At 37.3% G+C, this 25,419-nt stretch overlaps 1 protein-coding gene across 2 annotated transcripts in view; it reads right to left on the bottom strand.

Moving 5' to 3' along the window:
- The window catches only part of nphp4 (nephronophthisis 4), a 720,990-nt gene that overhangs the window by 178,982 nt on the left and 516,589 nt on the right, over positions 1 to 25,419 (bottom strand). For both annotated transcript variants that reach the window (XM_039755993.1, XM_039755992.1), the window contains exon 12: positions 18,818 to 18,873. In XM_039755993.1, coding sequence (XP_039611927.1) covers positions 18,818 to 18,873 — 56 coding nt within the window. The remainder of the gene's footprint in view (positions 1 to 18,817; positions 18,874 to 25,419) is intronic.

Raw genomic sequence — 25,419 nt, 5'->3', positions numbered from 1 at the left:
AGAAGACAGATAAATCTGTTCAAAGCAGACTGAAGAGGAATGAGAACAGCAGAGTCCATGGTTCAGTAATTGACTTGTGGGACAAATACTGACAAAGAAAAGAAAAAGAAACTGTACCATCAAAGTGCTTATATGCCATGTAAGCAACAGTAAATGACATAAAGGCAACTTGCTGTGAGAAAATGTCAATGTGTCTCCGTCAAGGGACTTACACAGCTTATGCAGCATATTTGCCACTCCAACTGGACAAAGCAGATATTTATAAAACACAAAGCAAACAGAAACAGACAAGAAAAGCATATGTCAGCAAAGGAATCATAGGCTGCTGTCATGAAGAGCTTTATGACAGTAAAAGCAGAATATTGCAATATTGTAGCTTTCTGTTTGTCCAATAAATTTTAAATAAAAATTAAATGTCATCATCCTGTTCAAATGGAAAAATCCTAACATGTCTACAACAGTATTATATTTTACAGTGGGAACAAGATACAACACTGTATATTGCTAGAAATGGGGAAAAAAGCAAACTAACAGTATAAGGAAGAATTCAGAAATTGTCTTTGCGCCACTATCCTTAAATAAATCATTCACCACATTCACTTAATTAACCAATGTAAAAAAAAAACCTCACACTGTTCTACTCCATTTGAAGGTGCTAAAGCGTCACCCATTGCATGGCTGCACTTGGGGCCTAATCTGGGATCCTGATGTGTTTCGTCATGGGGTGGATGCAGCAAACTCCCAACCCCCACTAAAATCTGACGATAACTGGAAAGTGAAACGGAATCAAAACAAAGTGAGTTACTGATATCCCAACAAATGAATTGGTAATGATAGGCATGCAGAGAATGCTTCAGGTACTATGTTAGCAATTTAGAAAAAGCAACTCCAACATTCTCTCTTAAAGTGTGCTATTTTACAAGTTAAAGTTATCTCTTCACAATCATTGTATATATTAAATTGCCCACATGAAATTGTATTCTAAAGTGTAGCACATTTTATAAATTTAAAAAACGTCATTCCTGTTCTCTGTTCCTAAAATGGGTTTTAAAGAGCACAACTCCAAATGTGAAAACACAAGCCTAAAAATATACCCAATACATCTATTCTTCAAGCAAAAGGACTTGGTGCACATCTTGATATTGCAGAAATACTGTAAAACAGCGTATCCATGTTGTTTTAGGAAGAAAAAAAAAGCAAACAATGCTGCAAGATTCAGTCATTTTAAAAGAAGACCAGCTGTGCACTTCATCTCACTGCTCGTTCCCTCCATGGCAACCTTTCTGCCACAGGGGTGTGGTTTCCGCATTTCATTGTGTAAAATTATCTCCGAGCACTGCTTTTGCAATCATTGAATGTTCTGCCCAGAAATAAATTGCTGTGTTTTTTTTGCAAACAACTATTCAATAATGAACAAAAATATCACACTATCAATCATAGTCATTCACTATGTGTGATGAAGCTTATAGACAAGAATGAAATCGAGAAACCTATTGGTATTCCACATGTTAGTCATAAATTGGAGAAATCGTACCTGCTACATGGGAGCGATTGCAGATACACAGAGATTGCTGCAGGATGGAACAGCACCAGCAGTGACGATTGCCAAAAATAATTCAAAGTTCATTTACATTTTCTATGAATCACAACTTGGAACTATATCAAGATATTAAAAATTCCTACTATGTTTTATTTACAGAAAAAGATTAAGCTTAGGTGTTCTTTTAATATCATTTCCTCAATAAGCACTATAAAATTTGATGGTACTTCGATATGTTTGGCTGTGGTTTAGCTCTGTCACATAATCTTTTAATTTCTCTACTATGGTGTTATTGTGTGTGCTAATGACACACCACAGAAATGTGTGATGCTGAAAGCTGATTGCCACTGTGAATATAGTATTGACATGAAGGTGGGCTTGGCTCATTCAAAAATTAACGGTTTAATAACAAATGCAATGTCGCAATTCAGTTCAGATTTATTGTCATGTGTACAAAACACAACTCATATGTGAAGGCATGACCAACAAGCATCACTTTGCCACTTAGTGTGGATCTAGCTCCAAAGGCAATAATAATTAAAAACTAGGGGGCTTCGCCCCTTGCTCGCTTCGCTCGCCAACCCCTGTGTTTGGTTAATCGAATATACAATTACATTTTTTTTTCTTTGGAATTGTTTCAATTTCATTATTTGCACTTTTACTTAAAAGCTTAATTAAAAACTATATTTTTTGGAGACATATTGTGACAACGCAACGTATAACTGCCCTTGAGTGAATATTGTTTCTGTTTCTCTAATAAATAATCCGACTTTTTCTAATGTTTGTCCCTGTGATTTATTGATTGTCATAGCAAAAGCTATTCTCACAGTAAACTGTAAACATTTTAATACTAATGGCATATCACAATCTCCTTTGGTGTGTAATGTTATTTGCGGAATATATACATTACCTTTCTTTTTGCCTGTTAAAATTTGCATCGCTTCTCCGTGATCATAAATACACACCTGACCGAATTGTGTATTCTTTGAAATTCAACTTGTTGTTTTAACTGATCCGGTACCACAGATTCTCATAGCATATGGTCTATTATTGTGAAAATCCACGTTTTGTGCATTGAATGATGCGAATGCGAAAAGACTTTGTTGTCTACTCTTAGCCTTTTATTTCTGACCTCGATTTGTCCAGCTATTTTTTTAGTTACACCTGGTTCTAATGGTTAATCACCTTTTGTTTTGCGGTAATGCAACCTTTTCTTTGATACTGGTGTAAATGACATGATAAAGTGTCACAAAAGTTTTACTTGAACAATCGCTGACTACATAACTCCAAACACAATTTTCTAGCACCCTCTCCAATCCTTAATCCCCCGCGTCTTGCCCCACCACCTTACCGCATCAATCAATACCCCGCTATCAGTCTTCCGTGCTGTACTCTGCCCTCCCTTAACTGGACCGAACAGTCACTTAAAACCAAAAAGGCCTCAGCCTGGCTGGGACGCTGCCATACTTTCTAATTTTACTGCTTTCATATTCTGTACTTTTCTTTGCATGTGTATCGCGCCATCGTTTGTTTGAGCCTTTCGAATTACACTGCTAATCTCTTATCTGCCTTTTTTTTCTCTCCAATGCCTTTGGGTCTCTATTCTCCGTATTGTCCTTATACGCTTTATATGTGTTGAGAGCACAGGATCTGTGTGCACTACGTGCTTTTACTGCAACTGACTGTTTTGTGATGGGTGTGCTCTTATACGATATCTTTTGTAAGTAAGGCGTGTCTTTAAAGAATCTCTTGTTCCACATCCCCGCGAGACGGCCCTGGGACAATCTCTTGGCACCAAGTCTCATGTTTATGGTCCCTGCGAGAAGCTCTGTCGCAAGTCTCTTTTGTCTCGCTGGTCTTTTAAATGTCTACCGAGAACTTCCGAGAACATTACGTATTGTCGCCTTGCTTTTGCTTTTCAGGATTTTTTTTTTTAATAGAGAGACAATAGAAGCTAGTAGGAGAAAAATAGTCCTGTGACAATTACTTCTCAGATTAAGGATTATAACCCCAAAAACCTTAAAGTTCACCTACAATGTCCTCAAAGACTATTATGACCTATTCTGGGCAAAGATAAAGAAAGGTTGAAAAGCACCAACAATTGAAATAGGCATACAAGTCAAAGTCAGCATAACGCAGGACAGCAAACTTTAATATCATGTTTAAAAGGCCACAGCTTGGGGAAGAAACTCATCTGAAAACAAAAAACACAATGAAGCCCAAGCTGAATTGTTAATTTAAAATGGCTTATCTACAAGGCTATGAAAAATACCATTCTTCAAAATTATTCTGCTTCTCTTGACCGAAAATTTGAGTAAATGCTTTGGTAGGACAATATGAAACCAAACTGTGCAGTGTAGAAATACAGTATTCTACTCCTTTATGTTTTTTGCAGTATTAGGTTACCTCAGTCATTTGTTGTTTGCTTTGTGCAGGTTAAATATGGATTGATAATTTACATGCAGAACATCAGTTTGTTCTTTACAAAATTGCTTATAATTATTATCTATTTTTTTGTTGTTTATATCTATAGGATTACACAAATATTATTTCCAAACCCATTAGGTGCAGAGTTCAGTTAGATTGTAGCATAAAACTAAAGTCTATAATATGTCTGTAACCATGTCATAATTGTACTAAAACTAATCTATATAAAAATAAAATAGAATTAGCTTAGTAAAATAACAAACTAATAACCTTCTAGAAACCTTATGGTGACTACTTCATTTTTATGGTAAGGATCAAATTATGGTGATGTTTGAACTCAACCTGGCTACAAGTGTTCAGTCAAATGAGTCTAATCATCAATTAACTGTGGTCACTTGTTTGAGCGAGTAACTATGAAACAATTAATATTTCACACAAGCAATACAGGTGTTGGGTAACTTTATCATTTAAATCATTGTCGGGCAACCGATGCGCCGTGAAAACTTTTGTAAAATATTTAAAATTGCTAGGGTTTTTGAACTTTTAGTTGATTAAAAAGATAATGTTTAAAAAAATATATTTTATGTTGGAAAAACAGATAACAGAACACTTACGGAAATGAAGTCTAAGAAACGTGAGAGACTTAAAATGATCGACAAGGAAATGCGCGTCTGTCTTTCGAAAATTGATCCTCGCATCAATCTCATATGTGCTGAAAAACAATCTCAACGTTCACATTAATTAAATTTAAGATTTATCCTTTGATTCCTTTATTAATAAAATGTCTTTCAAACTTGTAAAATTAACTGTTTTTATTGGCGATTGTCCATAGATTGTGTCGTCAAGACTTTATTTATGGGCAGTCCCTCAGGTGCGCCGCGAAAGAAAATTTTTGGACTTAGTGCGTCACAACTCGAAAAAGGTTGCCTTTCACTGATTTAAATATATGAAGTAGCAATTGAAAAACACTTTGCATCTGGCTTCAACTAGACTAATGACAGAGTGCTGTGTTGTGTCTTCATATGTCATCATGAACATGTTGCATTGTGTTAGATCCTGTCACAGGACTTTGATTGTCACCTGTGATAATGTCAAAATATAAATCTGCCAGTCATCGCACACAGAACCTCTCAGTGGATTCACCTAACTATTTCAATATCTATTTTTATATCTTTTCTTACATAGACCCTAGCACTGTACTGATTCTTTTGGTTATGACTTTGTTCTGTCTTTGACTTTTAGGTCTTGCCTTTTGATTTCTGATTGCCTGATTTGTTTACTCTCATGGTTTTGACTCTTATCTGACATGGAATCTTTTCAAGAAACAGAGATAACATAATCCTGGATCTTAAAATGAATTCTATCTTGCTACAGCACAGTGCTACACCGGCAGATTAGCTGGAGCCAGAACACTGGACTTCAATCAGCTAATGCAATCCCAGTTACATTGATCAGTATTAATATGTGTTTTTGACAAAATGTATAAGCTCTTATGAGTCGAGCATTGAACAACCAATCAAGTACAGACTATACGTTTGAGAAATAGAGGGCAACAACCTTTATGCCAGCAGAGCAAGCATTTGTTGTTGTTTTCATTAACATAAAATTTGTGAACGTTGATGAAATGGTCTAAAGCAGTGTGCTGGTTGATGGAAATTCTAGTCTCTACTTCTGAATTTGTATAAGATTGCAAATAATGGATTAGTCACACAAAATTGACTATGCTCACAGCCACAACACTTGGCAAGCACTTGGTAAAAGTATCTTTGAGCTTTGCTGAACTTTGTTACGTTCACTTTGCTTCTGCAGACAGCCTACATTTGCATAAATCAGCACAACCCCATTTGTCTGTGAGATTGCTGTCAGTGCCTTGGTGAAACTGGGAATGTGGTTCCAAAGAATGTCCCACTTGCTGGACTATTATTAACGACAAATATCAACAACAACAATTTAGCTAATTTCATTTTTTCTATAACATCACCAAATTTCAATCAAATCAAGGCAATTTTTCTATTGTGGGATGGTTTTACCCCCTAAATAGTGATATATTGAAATGTTCTTTCTTAATGGATACCTACTGCCCTAGATATATGTACCAACCTGCCAAAATTTCAGTTTTTATATAGAATCAAGAAGATAATGTAGTGTAACTGCATTTCTTATATATTTTCAAAATTCTACAGCTACTGAAATCACAAAGGTTTAAGCACTGAGAAGGATGCACAATGCAAGACATTCTAGAGTCAAAGTAAGTTTGTTTTTAAGCTTCAAAGTAAAACAAATTCACAAAAAGGGGAGTTTGTCAGTTACGAAAATTACGCAAGCAAACAAGTGTTTTTCGCTGTTACATCAGAAGTATAGCAAGGTGTCGGAAACTTCACATTTACATGCTAGCTTTTATGGGATGAGACAGATTTTTCCAATATCTATTCTATTTGACTAGGTAAAGTCAAACATTTTATTACAACTAAAAGTATATTAATAGGAAAATTATTATTAACATTAGATTGCTAATAATGGATTTTTCCTGTAGCTTGATACCTTTGCAAAATAAACTAGAAAAGGAGTTTTAGACTGATATGAAGGTTAAGTAACTTCCCTTTTACAATTTCTTAGAATATAGCTCTAGGTCAAAGAAGAGCTGAAAGTTTAATTTACATATAAAAATTGTCAATAGCAGAGAAATTTTTACTTAATTTTTCATGGTCTTTGATCAAATTGCTCTTACATATTTTAAAAGCAGCTGTAGAGGTAAAGGTTCCTTTCCATGCAGAAAAAGAATTACAGACCTACATTTCATTGTACCACACAGTGCAGTTGGAAATTATTCATATTTTTATATATATATATATATATATATATATATATATATAAAATCATTTAGTTCCAATCTAAACAAAATTATTAAATCCTCTTAATTTCATGTTAAACACACTCACTCGGTTTTCACCTGTTTTTTTTCAATGAGAGACACAGTAGAAACCCTCTGAAGTGAACAGTCAAGGCAACTTTCTTCCCAGTAACACTCTCCAGAACAGTACAGGAGAATTTCCAACACTAGCTGACAGATATAATTCCTCTAGTATGAGGAAATACAAATGACAAAATGGTCTAAGAGGAGGAGGCCAGACAAAGAACAATCCCTAATATGAATCACATAAACCTTTCAATTACAGTGGGATGCAAAAGTTTGGGAAACCTTGTTAATAGTCATTATTTTCCTGTATAAATCGTTGGTTGTTACGATAAAAAATGTCAGTTAAATATATCATATAGGAGACACACACAGTGATATTTGAGAAGTGAAATGAAGTTTATTTGATTTACAGAAAGTGTGCAATAATTGTTCAAACAAAATCAGGCAGGTGCGTAAATTTGGGCACCATTGTCATTTTATTGATTCCAAAACTTTTAGAACTAATTATTGGAACTCAAATTGGCTTGGTAAGCTCAGTGACCCCTGACCTACATACACAGGTGAATCCTATAATGAGAAAGAGTATTTAAGGGGGTCAATTGTAAGTTTCCCTCCTTTAATTTTCTCTGAAGAGTAGCAACATGGGGGTCACAAAACAATTCTCAAATGACCTGAAGACAAAGATTGTTCACCATCATGGTTTAGGGGAAAGATACAGAAATCTGTCCCAGAGATTTAAGCTGTCTGTTTCCATAGTTATGAACATATTGAGGAAATGGAAGACCACTGGCACAGTTCAAGTTAAGGCTCGAAGTGGCAGACCAAGAAAGATTTCGGATAGACAGAAGCGACGAATGGTGAGAACAGTCAGAGTCAACCCACACATCAGCACCAAAGACCTACAACATCATCTTGCAGCAGATGGAGTCATTGTGCATCGTTCAACCATTTGGCGCACTTTACACAAGGAGATGCTGTATGCGAGACTGATGCAGAGGAAGCCTTTTCTCCGCCCACAGCACAAACAGAGCCGCTTGAGGTATGCTCAAGTACATTTGGACAAGCCAGCTTCATTTTGGAATAAGGTGCTGTGGACTGATAAAACTAAAATTGAGTTATTTGGGAATAACAAGGGGCGTTATGCATGGAGGAAAAAGAACACAGCATTCCAAGAAAAACACCTGCTACCTACAGTAAAATATGGTGGTGGTTCCATATATATATATATATATATATATATATATATATATATATATATATATATATATATGTATATATATATATATATATATATATATATATATATTGTGAACGCTGGCCCCGGCACAGACAGACGGACATCATATTTTGCTCCCCACACACCGTTTATTTACAATATTATCAAATATACAAAGTCACGTGCACTCACGAACCCCAGTGCCTCTTGCACCGAATCCCCCAAAGTCCAGGGCCCACAGTCTCTGTGCCTTTCTTCCTGGCCACCTCCTGTCCGCTCTCCAGCTCAGTCCTTCTGCCTCCCGACTTCCACCACCGACTGGAGGGAGGCGGCCCCTTAAATAAGGCTCCCGGATGAGCCCCAGGTGCTTCCGCCATCTGCTCCTTGGCCACGTCCCAGCGTGGCGGAAGTGTCGGCTGCCTTCCTGGCAGCTCTCCGGCGTCACACAAAGTCTTCCCCGGCACTTCCTGGTGTGGCGGAAGTGCGGGCTCCGGGATAATTAGGCACCGGGCGCCGCCTGGCGGTGGCCACGGGTCCCTAGGGCTGGGCTTCAAAGCCCTGTACCCGAGGCCTGCCTAACCATGACGGACGCCCCACTCTGTCTGGAGGAGGCACTCGCCCTCCTCCGGTCCTCCAAGGCGTCCCGGCCGGGCTCCTGCCCGACCGGCAACCGCCGGGATAAACCGGCATCGGGCGCCGCCTGGCGTGACCACGGGCCCCTACAGGAAGGGCTTCCATGCCCTCAACCCGTGGCCCCAACAGAACCAGGACGGGCGCCCTCGCGGTCTGGAGGAGGCACAAGCCCTCCTCACGTCCTCCTGGCGTCCCGGCGGGCTCCGCCCGGCGGGGCCTAATATATATATATATACATATATATATATATATATATATAGTCCAAAATATGGTGCTGTGGGGCTGTGTGGCCAGTGCAGGGACTGGGAATCTTGTCAAAGTTGAGGGACGCATGGATTCCACTCAGTATCAGCAGATTCTGGAGACCAATGTCTAGGAATCAGTGACAAAGCTGAAGCTGCGCCGGGGCTGGATCTTTCAACAAGACAACGACCCAAAACACTGCTCAAAATCCACTAAGGCATTCATGCAGAGGAACAAGTAAAACATTCTGGAATGGCCATCTCAGTCCCCAGTCCTGAATAGAATTGAAAATCTGTGGTGTGAGTTAAAGAGAGCTGTCCATGCTCGGAACCCATCAAACCTGAATGAACTAGAGATGTTTTGTAAAGAGGAATGGTCCAAAATACCTTCAACCACAATCCAGACTCTCATTGGAACCTACAGGAAGTGTTTAGAGGCTGTAATTTCTGAAAAAGGCGGATCTACTAAATATTGATTTCATTTCTTTTTTGTGGTGCCCAAATTTATGCACCTGCCTGATTTTGTTTGAACAATTATTGCACACTTTCTGTAAATCCAATAAACTTCATTTCACTTCTCAAATATCACTGTGTGTGTCTTCTATATGATATATTTAACTGACATTTTTTATCGTAACAACCAACGATTTATACAGGAAAATAATGACTATTAACAAGGTTGCCCAAACTTTTGCATCCCACTGTATAAGCTTAAGAGAACTTTGTACAGAAAACACAAATACACAGAGAACTACTTATGAAGTCAAATCTGTGAGTAGTGTGTACTAGTGAGTGACTGGTGGCCAGATACCCATGTGGCCTAATCAGGTTTAGTCTGGGGAGACACCTATAAGGATCAAGTGCTATGCCAGTTGGACAACAGGCAAGATTACAATGAATTCAGGCATATTGGACCTTAGGGATGCATTCATATTACAATTAGATAATTTTAATTATTTCATGAGGAACATTGTGGTTTTTCAAACCTGTTAATTAGCATCCACTATCACTCAAGTGACTTATAACTTGCACAGTAGAGAGCATAAAATGGGAAACAGTCAGGAAAATATTTCCAGTCCAATGGATTGAAATATACAGCCATTTTACTGTGTTATTAAGTTGTAAAGACAGCAGAAGATACTGCAGAAAATATACATAAACTTTAAGAAGTAGCTCAAAATCCCCAAGTAGACAAATGAACTACAAGTGCCCAGAATGCTAGATAACAATCAAATTAAAAAAGTCAGTTCAGTATATAAACATAGAATATGTTTTGATCAGAAAGTGGGAAGAGAGAAGTGCACATAGTAGTACTGGGAACATGACAGTTAAAACTAAAATCTAAGAAATTATAGCAGTCCCTCCTCATCAGGATATGATGCCTACAGCTGTTGTGTGTCACCATATTAAGTTACACTACAAGACCACCCCTTGGTACCAATTAATTTTACACCCTCAGGTGTCTGATTGTTTGAATCTTTTCTTTATAAGCTGTACAGACCTCCTGCATTTGCACTAACATTACTGAGCCGAAACACTTTAATTGAAAATTGACATATCTGGGGAGTGCAAATGATGACAAGGTTTTCAACAATGTAGGATCAGCTTAAAACATGCTAAAATATACCTGAAACTGAAAAATCACAGCACATATAACTGCCTCTTTCACCCTCCAGTTTAAACATTGAAATAGCATTTTCTGCTATAAAATTATTTATTAATTAAATCATCTGAATATGTATTTAAATAGTCATTTCTAAATGTTTTTTTAAGTAGGCATATACTGTGTTCGCTTCTGTATTTAATTTTATTTTCGTCAATCTTGCTTCATGCAACTTTGCAAAATGAATTAAAAAATTCCACTGACACTGTAGTCCTGTGGTTTGAATTGCCACTTCAAGAATCTAGCATTCTGGATTCATGCCCTGTACTCAACTCTGTCTATGGTTTTCAGGTTAAGGTAAATGGTGAATCAAAAGTAGTCCCCTGTGTGTACGTGAATGGGCTGTTTCCTGCCTCATTTGCTGAATCCCAGTAGAAATACTTGCACCAAACTTGCTTCCATTTTATGGCTCAATTATGATTTTTTTCCCCAGGATTTGTGACATAACATACAATGTTATTGAGCATGCACAATTGTTTTATCCCACAGTAAATTTCACTTTGTCCAGGTCACCGTCAGGAAGAAAGTCAGTCCTGCAGTTTACTCTCATAAATCAAAAGCTGTGTCATCAGTTAATTTGCAGTCAGTTTACAGGCACTGTTGGTGCAAGTGGATAAAATGTCACTTATGAGAATAAATTAGTCAGCTATCACTATTATTTGTAAACATCAATTTAAACAATGGCTAATGTGAATTAGATTAAGTAGGTTTAATGACGCAATACCAAGGCAGGGAGAATTAAAAAGGTAAAGTTATTTAAGATTAACAATTGAGCACAGCCATAGCTGTTCACCCATGCAACCAATGCACAAGGGAAAGCTACCAGAGCTAGTTATCAAGAAAGTCAGAAGACAGCAAAACATGGAAAGATGCTTTCGGGAGGCACATTTGTCAAACAATACCTTACTACATTTTCTAAGACACTGTTTCCTGAGGATAAAACAGGATGTAATGAATGAGAGTCTTAGAATAAGCAGCAATATAGATCACAGGGTTCACAGCTCATCTACAGATATTAAAAATAAAGTGGCTGAAAAAGTACAGAAATATGACTTCTTTAATTGCATGCAAAACAAACACCATACACCTTTTTTTTGCTATTGTTTTTTGGTGATAATGAATCTTCAGTCGCAAACAAGGTAGTGCTTAACCTAAAGAGCCTACAGACATCTACTATAGGAGTGGACTTTTTTTTTAATATAGGAGGTCACTGAAACCCACCAACTTCCCTGGCAAAATCTGTGTTGGGTTACTATATATGAGGGTTCTTTTATGAGTATCAGTGAAACAATGGGACTTGCAGTCTAACTGCATCATGTAGTACATCAATAGAAATTTGACTAAAGAAGGTCAAATATGTTTGCTAAAATGTGTTCAACCACATATCTGTTCACAATGGTCTGATGGGTATAAAGGAATTTGAGCTCAGAATTTCAGTAGTGACCATTTAAGAATTCACGTTATACCTTAGAATCTGCATAATATTGCAGCACATTGACACAAATTTTTTAATTCAGTGCAGCTTACATTATGCTCCACCACTATAGAGTGCCTGTGACAGATTTATGACAGATTTACTGTTTGTATAATAAGTTCACTACTGACATACATCTGCATTTAATTATCTGCAACTTTGTTGTTAGTTTTTTCCTCCTATGTATAAACTGACACATCTCCATGACTTAGACTAATATAACCGCTTTCTCTGATGGCTGTCAGGCAAAAGAGATGACGATTTTGGGGGTTTTGTTAATATTTTCAGTGTGAGGAAAGAACTTTATTGATACCTATTCTCACTGCAAACTGAGATATTACTGCCTTGTTTGATTAAACAGCCTGCTTATAAGCTTTCAGTTCATTTTGGAGTAGAGGTAGATGTAAATGCCCTGGTCTTGAAGAGAAGCAACAGAGAAACCTGGGGGAGGTCCTGGACAAATACTTCTAATAACTTAGGTTTGAAAAGGAATTTAATGAGTGGTGCATTTTTCCATTTCCTGGGAACCTGATTGTTGTTTTTGCCATGTATCATTTTTCAAGGACAGCTGAATAAGCAAACTGAAGGTTATAATCAGAAGACATCACTTGGCAGAGGATTTATTATGGAATGTGTAATATATTGCTGCCGGTTACCTATTGTTGGCACTGTAAATACTTCAGCAGAGTCTTTTTTCTATTAAAAATTGGTAATTTTTAAAATGAATTTGTTTTCACACAGCAACTTTTGGGGACTGGGTTAACTGATATTGCAATCAGAAAAAGGATTACGTGCTCTTTCTATATTATTTTGATTTGGCTTCATAAGTCTATCCTTAATGTATGACACTGCACCTTAACTTAATCAGAGGCAACAAGCTGTTAAAAAATGACAGAAATTGATCAGGACAAAATAAGCTAAGCACACATGGGTTTATGGGGTGTATATATCTCCTACACTTTTGGACCATTGCATGTTGCTGCTCTACACTGTTCCCCAAGGCTATGGCTTGTTAGTATGCTCAATAAAAAAAAAAAGAAAAATAATAATGGTATAACTATCAGTCAAATGTTTTTCCACAGACACTCATATCGAAATAATGTGCACAATACAAAAAAAATTGCAGCAACATCATACAAGAGAGATAGCAGTGAACAATTACTATGATCTCAAGCAGGGGAGCAATATGGTCAAAAATATATATTACAGTACAACTAACAATGATCATGGTTTACATTAAATATCACAATATAATCTATCTGCATATACTTTTTAAAATGAATCCAGTTTAAGTGATTCTGGTCGCCCAGTTTCATAGGTCAACAGTGAGTAGTTCTACTGTGATGTTTCTTTTCATAAAGACCATTTTAAATAAACTGAAGTGGCAACGAAATATGAATTGTGCAGAATAATAACAGAAGAAAAGCTGAACAAGAAATAAACAAGCATATATTGCACATACCTTTTAAAACACAGAATCTTATAAAATATGAGTACTGTAAAGATTATATAGTAAAAAATGGCACAAGATTGAGAATAAAAAAATATGCATTCAAAGAGCTATTCCTTCTAGTTCCTTTGGTTACCCATTGAACAAAAACAAGCCAGCCTAACTAGACTTTAATATTGCCTTTCAAAACTTTGTTAGCTTAAACAAAAATTCTATAACGACAAACCAAAGAAAATGTACATCTACATGGACTGAACAGTGTCTTAGCAGAGGTCATCAAAACATGCCCAACAATCCAGCCTACCAAAGAAAGCTTTCACACTTGTTAAATTACTGAAATAAAGTGATCTCCACAGCATATTTTTCAATTTTTTAAATCACTTTCTACAGAAATCAATATTGGTGGACAATTTTTAAAAAGATATTCTAATGATGAAATCTCATTATTTGTGTCAAACAAAACATGTTCAGTTCCATTGTCTTATATACTTGAAGATAACAGCATTTCAACATACATTAATTGAAAAATGTAAAAATAATGGTAATTGTTTAATACTTATAACTTTACTTATACTTAAAGTTTTCTCTTACCTTTGTGAAAAATCCGTGGTACCCAAAGCATAATTTGCATAACAGTTAATCCAGGGCTACTTTACTTTAATTAAAATTACCAAAAAATTTGGAAAGTAATAATTAATAATAATAAAAAAAAGTGGAAAGTATCTGCATTCATTGATTAAAACGCATCAAAAATTGATTTTATGCTGAAAGCATAGAATAATTTAATTGGTTTTGTAGTATTTTATTTTCCTCATTTTTCTATTCTATAAATTATTTTTTGTAGCTCAGTTGTTTAATGTTTGTAAAATGAATACATGAGCATTCTGCAGAAAACGAGTTTAAACTAACCACTTCAAAAATCGATAGTTTTAAGTTTCAATAGGAAAAAAATGTTTGTCTTTGCATCATACATCATATAAAATATAATGTTATGGCTAGAAATAGGGAAGAGGAAGGACTGACACACAAATGCAAGCAACAGTTTAACAGTCCTTGAAATAATCATTTACTGTCCCTTTAAAAAAGGACCCTCATTAACTTCTACTGTTAGCCTTGGGAGACTCTACTGTTGCTCTTCCTCTTCAAGGAGGACTGCTGCGTTCTTGAGCCTTCAAGCCGAAGCAGCCACCTTTATTCCATTGCCGCTCAATAGACAAAAATGGTGGGTGCCTGATTTGACCGTGGTAAAACTTATATACGAAAGTTTCTACTAGTTGACATTTTATACCGGCGTCTCGTTTCTGTTGTGCACCACTAAAATCAAATGATTTAGAACTCAGTCCTTTGCAACCCATATTGTGACATCATTTTTATAAATTATCCACATACTTTATATGAAATTTGCACTCCCTGACCACCAGATGTTTAGTATCTTAACAATAAACAACCCATACTTTTGAATTTCCAGTAAAGATGGTCAGCTAGTAGGCAGCAGTCAAAAGATTAAGTAGCAATGACTCCTTATTGCATGTTATTGTTCTTGGGTTGAGCTACTTGCACAGTATTTATTGTTGACCAATTGATAACTTTGATTTTCACATTTCAGTAGTCATCTCTGCATTGCAAATAACCAATATGCGATTAAACAATAAAACAACAAAAATGAATTGATACAGATGAAGGTGTCGTTGATATTAAACAAAAAGTGCCATGTATGCCAAATTTTCCATTCAGCAAAAGATGACTACACCTTGATCTTGACATGCACTACACAGAAAGTTTAAATTCACCCTCAACATTTTATCAGCTAACAATAAACACATTCTTGCCTATCCCTAATCAATATGTTCACAGGGTTACACCACATTTGAATAACTTAAGAACATATAAATTCTAGCAATATATTAATTAAAAAATCTTTAATATGAAGATCTAATTCAGACTAGAAATATCTGATAGCAGGGCTAGAGAAAGAAAGCCAGAAAATGTATAATAAAATGCATTTGAACTATGTGTAGCTATACAAACAAATCTGAGCTGTGCTTAATAAAAACTCAAGGCAGAAGACAGTCCTCATTAGAGAAGCTGAAGACACGGTTTTTCAATACAGCCATTTATGCCATTATGAGACTGATATGTTACCTACTGCATCCACCTTGTAACTAATGATTCCTGGAAAGAATCCAGCCACTCATGACCCTGAAATGGATGAAGTGGGCTTTAAGTATGAACCTGACAAACTTGGAATTGAATTTTATATGCTTTAGTCCACCTGTGGACAAAACGCTAAAGAGATGTATCTTGTAGTTAGAAATTACAAAACATTCCTAGATGGGTTCAACTGTATTTTCAAAGGAATCCTGCTTTATGCTGTGGAATTTATGATGCATTGACTTTAGAGAGTCACTTAATCCGAGATATAATTCTTAGTCTTCTTAATACCAAATTTTCTTAGAATTCTAGCAACATAATATCCATCCATTTTCCAACCCGCTGAATCCGAACACAGGGTCACGGGGATCTGCTGGAGCCAATCCCAGCCAACACAGGGCACAAGGCAGAAACCAATCCTGAGCAGGGTGCCAACCCACCGCAGGACACACACAAACACACCAAGCACACACTAGGGCCAATTTAGAATTGGCAGTCCACCTAACCTGCATGTCTTTGGACTGCAGGAGGAAACCCGAGTGCCCGGAGGAAACCCACGCAGACACGGGGAGAATATGCAAACTCCACGCAGGAAGGACCCGGGAAGCGAACCCAGGTCTGCTAACTGCGAGGCAGCAGCGGCAACACTGCGCCACCGTGCTGCCCAGGAACATAATATACTTTGAAAAATTGAAAAGATGGTTGTTTTGATTCATCTACTTTATGACTTGGTTCTGCAATCAAAATTGACTTGCCAGTTTAAAGCGTTTTGCTATACCGATTTTGGTTGGACACAGTGGTGCAGCAGGTTCGCTTCCTGGTCCTCCCTGCATGGATTTTGCATGCTCTCCCCGTGTCTGCGTGGGTTTCCTCCAGGTACTCCGGTTTCCTCCTACAGTCCAAAGACATGCAGGTTGGGTGCATTGGCGATTCTAAATTATCCCTATTGGGCGCTTGGTGTGTGTGCCCTGCGGTGGGCTGGCGCCCTGCCCAGGGTTTGTTTCCTGCCTTGTGCCCTGTGTTGGCTGGGACTGGCTCTAGCAGACCCCCATGACCCTGTAGTTAGGATATAGCAGGTTGGATAATAGATGGATGGACAGTGGCTCAGCACTCTGGATTCAAACTGATTGTTTGGTTGTTGATGTTCTAAAGTGTGCATGATATTTTACTGTATCTGCACGGGCTTATCCCAGGTACTCATATTTTTCAACCACATCCACAGTTCCAAGCTGGTTTCATGTAAATGTGGCTATGTGCATTACAGGCTCAGTACTGGTCTGGTTTCAGTCTTGTGCACATAGCTGAAAAGAGGAGCTCTAGCTCTGACGTATCTGAACCAGATAAAGTTTAAGAATGTTATAGGACCTGTTTAATACTACAGTTGTTTGATCCAGTTTCTAATAAAGCAAGATCATGGGCTTTTGTACCTTGCAATTATTTGATCACTTTACATTTATACACCCATCAACAGAACTGATGTCACTGCTTCATACTATATAAAGACTGCACTCAAAGGGGTTAAAGACAATGACTTCACAACGACACTGATAATTAAAGAATCTAGAATGCTGCATGACTTTAAAATACTGATGGTAAAAATGTAATACAAGGCTCATTAGGGTAATACTCTAGTGAGCCAATCTACAAAAAATACCATAAGTTTGGTGACATTCTCAGCTCATTTAGCTTGTAGGGAAATTATCCAAATTAAATTAATGGTAACTGAAGACATTTTTAGAGTAGGCCAGCTGTATTAAAATTAAAAACTGTTCTGCGTTCAGCCCTATCAAAGATTCATCAATCATTCTGCTTAATGTTTAGCTTGTCTCGTCAGGCAGTACTTTAATATGCAGAGGAAAGCAACTGCTTCCTTTGTTTTGCTTCTTTCCCTTTTTTGTCAGACATAGTCACTGTACTGCTTTTTGCATATTTGATTTGATTAGAGAGGGAAAAAAGAATCAAACATATATTTCTGTGTTATTATGTTATGAATTTTAAATAGCTATCAGTTCTCTTAATTTCCAAAGTCAGTTTTACTACTAGAGCTTTTAGGTTAGCTAGACCCTATCCCGCACTACTAATGGATTCAAAACATGAACCATCCTTGAAGGAATCGAAGAGTATTACAAGTCACATTTAATCACACACAGATCATTAAAATTCACCAATCTGACTGACAACATGTCTACTGTAAATGAAAGAATATTCTGATAAAGATGAAGAGAACATACAAACTCCAGTCAGGAATCAAAGTAAGGTCAACATTCAATGGGTAAATAATACTACTTGATGCTATACCTTGATGGCCATAAAAAATTATTAACAACACATTAAAGAAAATCAACTCTGATATTTAAAAAAATAAAAAGAGAATACACAGAATGTAAATAAATAGTGTGATACAAATTCCTATATAGCCACGGGCACCCTTCTTTAAACTGGAGCATATGAGCACTGTGTGGCTGTTTATTTCTTTCCACCATTATGCCCGTTAAATGAGAACATAATGAGAGGTAGCCATTTAGCCCATCAAGCTGCTTGCTTAGCTAATAGCTAATTTGTCCTAATATCTCATTGAGACATGCTTTAAAAACGATCAGGTTAACAAAATGCTCCTTCGACTCAGTTGTAAAGGCATGTTCACTTAACTGCCACTGTTGCATTCAAGTATGTAATGCAATAATTAAAAAAAATAATTCTACCACAACAAACTTTATGATGATTTTAAGTATTTTAAATACCTGGATTATGTCCACATGTAGTGTTGTCTATTTAAGGCTAAGGATATTTCATTCTCTTCTCCTTTGAGGGTTGGACATGCCTTTATTAAAAACCTCTAATACAAGCACTTATAGTGAATTAGTGTTTGTACTTCACTGCTGTTTCCCCATGGATAATCTAACAGGCCTCAGTGAAAAGGCAGCAGCATCCTGGAAAACTTAAGTGTAACAGATTACTTCTAAATATCAATCAGTATGTACCACTGATGTAAGCCATCTCATGTTGTCTAGGGAAAGCTAACACAGGTGGAAAAGCTTTTAACTTTTTAAAATAGTTTTAGTGTTGTAATGCAGCATACTATCACACTATTTGAAAATACTTACAGCAGGGCCAGGTGGTGTCTCCGGTGGAGAAGACATAAGCTGAGAAGTAATCCGCCCTAAATTGAAAAGACAAAAGAAAATTATATAGTAGAGTTTAAACTTGAAAAATAAGAACACGTTTAAGTTAAATATAATTACCTGACATGAACAAAAAAGCTGATATGAGACATATATTTAAATAAGTGTTACAATGAAAAGCGAACAAAATTTTTTAGTTCATGAAAATTCAGTCTGGCCATATAAGGTGCAATTAAAAAAAGCCACACAGCTTATGTTGAATTTATGAAATGATAAAGAAAGGAGTTTCAAATTATTTAATAAAATATTCCTCAGAAATTATTATCAAATGATACTATGTTCAAAATATAGTTGTTATTAAAAATAGGTTTGAGAAAGCCATTTCGAACACAACAAAAAGACCAAATTCTTGGGGTCTTTGCGGTTGTAGAGGTTAATAGTATAGCAATTTCCCAAAATTTATCTACCCCGCAATAAATATGTTAACTTTTATGGAGCAACAATTAGGTCAGGTCGGGGAGCATGCACTTGGTACAACACATTGCCACACCAACCACACAACAAAACACTCAAGATCCTGATTGGCAACCTCAGAGGCAGACAAGCAGTCCAGTACCAACCTCTGGGAATAACCATCTATCTTCTGTAGCTAGGTGTTATGTGGGCGTCCCCTTTGTCTGGTCCAGTTGCTTGGGTTGTCAACAATGAGGATCCTGCAAGCTGGATCACCCTCAGGGAATCGCGCCACTTGGCAGTACTGCCGTACCTGATGCTCCCTGACAATCCAGGTAATTTGCCTCATTCAGGACTCTGTGAGTAACTGCTTGTTTGACACAAAGTCAAGCCAACTATACCCAAGGATTCTCCAAAGAGACGCAATACTGAAGAAGTCCAGTCTTCGTCTCAGGTCACTATATTGCATCCATGTTTTGCAACCACATAGCAAAACAAGGAGCTCCAGGATTATAAAGAAATTGACCTTTGTACTTTTGCAAAGATATTGGGAGCACCACACACGCCTTTCCAGTGACCTCATTGTTCCCCATGCTCACCCAAACTGTCTACTGACTTCATAAGAAGAGCCACCAGAGACATGTATGTCAAAGCAGAGGTAAGTAAACCTCTCAACACGATAAGCACTTTCTCCGCAAAACATACTGCTGATTGCTGTGTCGAAGAGGTTATTAACACTAGAATCCCGGAAGCCTACAAAACTTGTTGTCATGCCGGGCCACTTTAAATTCCCTTGCACCTCCTCATCTGCGTCTTTGTTTTGCAAATGTTTCAGTCAGCACAAGCAGCCAGCAGCCTGCTATACCATCTCCCACTGATGGAACTGAAGTCAAGTCAGACGCAAAATTCTCAGAGCTGACGTCTCTTTATCTGGGAGTTAGGTGTCTGGAATTGAATAGGGTAAATGATATATTGTTATTTGGAATACATACATTTCATTTGTGTTCCATGTCTAAGGCTCAAATCGAATGTATGTTTTTATTATATAATAGTAATAATAATAGTGGCTTACTACTCAAAACGGTAAATTCGGGAAGGACCTGGGATTGAACCTGCAACCTTTTGATTATGAGACAGCAGTTCTTACCTCAACAACAGCCAAACTGACACTTTTAATTTGTGTTGACTGATATTTGGGCTTCGGTTTTTTACAAATTGACAGCGACATATCAATTGAATTTGTTTTTCTTGTTATATTCTTGAATAAAAGTACATTTGTTTTGTTATACCTTTTATGAAAGTGTTAATTTGACATTTGGACTTCAGTCTTCATACATTATACACTTCACATCAGCATTTTCTAATTATTACTATAACATGTAATAGTTTGTCCTAATATCTCATTGAGACATGCTTTAAAAACGATCAGGTTAACAAAATGCTCCTTCGACTCAGTTGTAAAGGCACGTTCCCTTAACTGCCACTGTTGTATTCAAGTACGTAATGCTGTTAAGTACAGGCTGTTAAGAGAGCTTACAGCCTTGGCTTTATACACTGACCACCACTGTGTCATGTAACTTCTCATCCTTGTGTCTTTATAAACAGGTACTCTCCCATACATTGGCCGAAGGGTCTAAATACAGAAGACAGAATTTTTAAATCCCAGCTTAGTAATGGCCTCACTGTGTGTCACTAAGCTATAGCCATATTGGTCTTATATTCTTCAGCAGTAGCAACCATGTGTGATCTGACAGCTAACTGATACACAGCGGGCAGGGTTTCATACACAATTTACATTTAGACCTTTGGCTCAAGTTTATATAAACGCAAACATCTTCACTGATAACAAAAACAGACACATAATAACCATGTGTAAATGCTACAGAATGGATGTTAGCTCAGAGCACAGCAATTGCAGCTGACAGCTTTGCCTTCTCATCTAATTTCCAGACTTTGAGCTGAATGATGCACAGCTGAACCCGTGCACAGTGAGAAACATACATAGTCTCAAATCAGCCAGTACCCTCGAGGCCAGCTAGTTCATTGGCAAGTACAAGCAAAGTGGTTTTATAAAAACAGACATGTGATCTGCCAAAATATTAGCTGTTTCTTTTCCTGTGGTGTCAGACTCTGACTACGTATCTTCACGCTGCATTTCAGCTGACAACCTGCTCCTTCATCTCTGCAATGTTAATTGTTCTTTCCCACCTACTCTTTGCTGTTTTGTAAGTACTGTATGTCTCTGTGTTTGGCACATTGCTGCCTTGATGCTCTTTACTATCATAACAAAATGAGCCAATTGAAAATGGAATAAGTGTGTTTGAAAGCCTGTCTTTTTTCAGGATGCTTTGGTATGTTAAGTGGTCATTACATTTTTGTTTTCAGCACAGAAAAAACAATGAAAAATGATAAACACATTTCCTGAAAAAAGCAAGGCAGGAATCTTGCAGGATTTTTTTCAAGAAATATGAAGAACAAGAGAATCGATTTTTAGGAATGTACTTTGGCAGCCTTGCTTTTGCTGATATTATAGATAAACCTGTCTACATAATCGGCTTGTGTTTAGCAGCTTGGCAAAGTGCAATAAGTCTGACAGAGACAGCTCAGCAAAGGGAATAATACACTAATTTTAAAAACTAACAGCAGGTGGCTATCCTCCAGCAAACTCAGGTAGTGTTATCTATCACTGAATCTAGTGTAATGATTCAGAAAAAGATATTAATTTCTAACATATTTAAAGCACAGATGTAACATTTCCAGACATTAGCTACAGTATGCTGAAAGCAAATATCTGCAGTGGTCTCTAGCTCAATGTCAGCAATAACCAATCATACAATATATACTCACAGATGCAGCATTATGTTTCAGAGAAGACATACAATTTCAAGCTGAGAAACAGAAAAATACCACTAGGCTGGAGGTAAAATATGAATAAGCTGCATTTTCAAGACACAAATCAATTAAGATCCTTAGATAGGATGAGACTTCTTATGGACTAATTCTCTGCCACTCTTTTCATCCTCTTACCTTTTCCAAATAAACCCAGAAACTACTGACCTGAGTACACAGCCAACATCAATATCAGCCGCAACCCAGTGGGCTGCACTAAAATTACACTCCATGCCACAGAGTTTCAAACCAGGTATAATTAGTTCTATTCAAAACAGGAATCAACCAATCAAATGCCCTGCAATTATCAAGCTTGTTGTATGGGAGGAAAGCACTAGTCTTATTAGTCTCCCTTTAGTACTTTATGCAACCTACAAAGGATCATTTCAATTAAAAATAACACATCTCAGACAAAGAACAATCATTCCAATATCTCCAGTTATCAAATAACATTCTTAGTGTTTTTGTGAATTATAACACAGCTGATGGTTATACAGTCTGTAACTCGGGTGACTTAATTTGATTTTAGATTTCAGTAATGTGACTCCTATGAGGTAGTCCATTTGCTTTTTTAATTTATTGCTTGTTTGTTTTGTCTACAGTGGGCTAACTAATCATTATATGGTAAGACAATCATGATTTACATTAAACTGGCTGTGTAGGGTCTTCCTAGTTCTATAGAATTTTTGCATGGGCCAGCATAATGTAAAGTCATGGATGTGGATTGTAATAACACACTTTATAATACCTACAGTAGGGAATTCAAAAATAGTGTGAAACGCCCTAATTCTGTTGTTCTTAAAAAAATGTAGTGATTTACTTCATAAGGTAGAATACATAACTGTAACTCCATGTTGGCGCCTTACTTCCAGTTGCATCTGGGAGCCTCTTGAACCAGAACTGTCAATAGTCATTCTGAAGTATGAGTCCCTGTCTTGCACCACAAAACACGAGGCTGAGTCTCGGTACTTTAGTAAAACCAGCTTAATTCAACTTGAAACAGGAACAGCAGAGTTATTTATTGCAGCAGGAACTACCACTCTCCTATACACAGACACAGCAAACAGGCATAGATGGGGCCAGGTCAGTGGCCAAGTTAGACAGTTTCCTGCATTTACAGTATAATATCCCTTGCATCACCCATCTGCGACAGGCATGTATAGCGTGATCTTGATCAGCTCGTAGTTGTTTCTGCAGTGCTCTGCTGCTATGCTGTGAAAATGTGGTTGCCTCAGCAACAGACAAGCAGTCCTCTACAGCTTCTGCCTGCCATCCCATTGATGGGGGTTCTAAAAAAGTTCAGAAACCTCACATCATGAACCAAGGTGCAAATGAAGACATACACTTACACCAAGGGGAAGGTGTACAAGTGTCAGTGCTTTTATTAACATTAATCATAAAACCAAACAGTGTTCAAAAAGTGCAGTGCATCCAATTAATTGTCAATAAATAAATATTAATCCATAAAAATATAGTGTCCATGTGAAGGTTAAAATATTCAAATAATAAATACTCCATTCCAGAAATCTGTTCTTTGAAAAACACACAAGACCTTGTGCATTCTTCTAAAACTGACAACTCCATTGCTTACCCACACGGGACCCTTCAGCTAGAGGAGACGCCCTTCCAACAGGCACAGCCAACCTTCACAGGCCTGGGTCCCTGATGTTCAACAGACTCCAAACAGGGCACTGGGCCAAGTCTTGCTCTTCTAACTCTCTCTGCCACACTTCGGCCTTACACAACAGCGACCATAAGGCTAAACCAAAAATGCTCAGTTGGGGAGGCATTCTTAAGCACCCTCAAGGGTCAGCCCTACGCTTCTTTATACGGCTCTCTATCCAGCTGCCTGCCTCGTTCCCCTTACATGGTCGTGTCTTTCTTTCTTTTTTTTTTCCTACTCCCTTTATCTTGTTGTTCTCTGTATCTCTCTGTCAGGCAGGCTCTTTAATACTGCTTGATTGGGTGCAGACTGAGACACTTCACTCACACCATGGTGTGAATGCGGCACCTGACTGATCCACAGACATTTCCACGTGAGTGTGAGATCAGCCAAGAAGCACAATCAACCCCAGGGCAATGCTGTCATAACATTACTGTACATTCCTAATCACTGACCTTTTAATAGTCTAAAACAGTTACAAGTCATCTTTAATTGGGTTGTGCTGAGTCGAGAATTACTATTCTCAGAAAGCCATGCAATTAGTCACTACGTGCAAGACTGACATAAATAAACCTACTACAGGTGACATTTGGAGGATTCTCCAAGGAGGAAAGTATGACTCGTAAGTGTTTGATTCTCCAAAGGACCCATAAGAAAAGAAAAAAAGAACGACAATTGGCAGGACATTTTTAAAGTGGGAAATACCACCCTCCTTGGTGAATTTTAGGGAAAGGCTCAATGATCGGCCACTGTGTAACAGTAACAGCTGTTATGGGTCACAAAGACAAGCAATGGTCAAAATTGGGTTCTGGGCAAAAAGGTTTAATTAGCACTGGTCTAAAATGATATTTCACATGCCTACAGTATGTTTGAAATCTGTAATTTGAACATTCTGGGAGTGGATCTTAGAGGGCCAGGACTGCTGGTAAAGAATCAAATACCAAAAGTATTAATATATGTGAAAAGAGAAACTTTTACTCTGGGTGTAGTTTCCCACAAAATATGGTCCAAACATGACTTAAACAGACATCTAATCATCAAGAAGTATTGAATGGCATATATATGGGAGAGGTTTTCTCACACCAGTGAGTCAGGATGTGTTGGACAAAAAAAAAAAAAAAACCCTGCAGTGATTTTAAAGTATTAAAAAGTAGTTTTATTAGCGCAATATAATCATTTTTTATTCTCTTTTCAGAAAGGTTTGTTTTTTTACTTGACTGCAATAGAGCAACATAAAATGTGTAAAGGAAGGTGGATACCAGAATTTGTAGTAACTAAACAGAACATAAACTGAAGATGTGGTAATGGAGATAAAGAACCAGCAGCAACTGCTAGTGAGATAGTAAATTAATTAATTCATTAACAGAATCCCTGAAGCCTACAAAAAAACTCATAACTTCAGCCCATCTTAAATTCCTTAGCACCTCTCCATCAGCGTCTTTTGTTTTATAAATGTATTGATCAGCACAAGCGCCAAGCAGCCCTCACCCCAATGCCGGAGCTCAACTCAGGCAAAAAGTTCAACCAGCTTAAGTCTTGTTTATCTGTGTGTGAGGTGCCTGGAATTGCATTGGGTAAA

The sequence above is a fragment of the Polypterus senegalus genome, chromosome 6, assembly GCF_016835505.1.
Source record: "Polypterus senegalus isolate Bchr_013 chromosome 6, ASM1683550v1, whole genome shotgun sequence".
Lineage (NCBI taxonomy): Eukaryota > Metazoa > Chordata > Cladistia > Polypteriformes > Polypteridae > Polypterus > Polypterus senegalus.
This window is presented reverse-complemented; position numbering and strand designations above follow the sequence as displayed.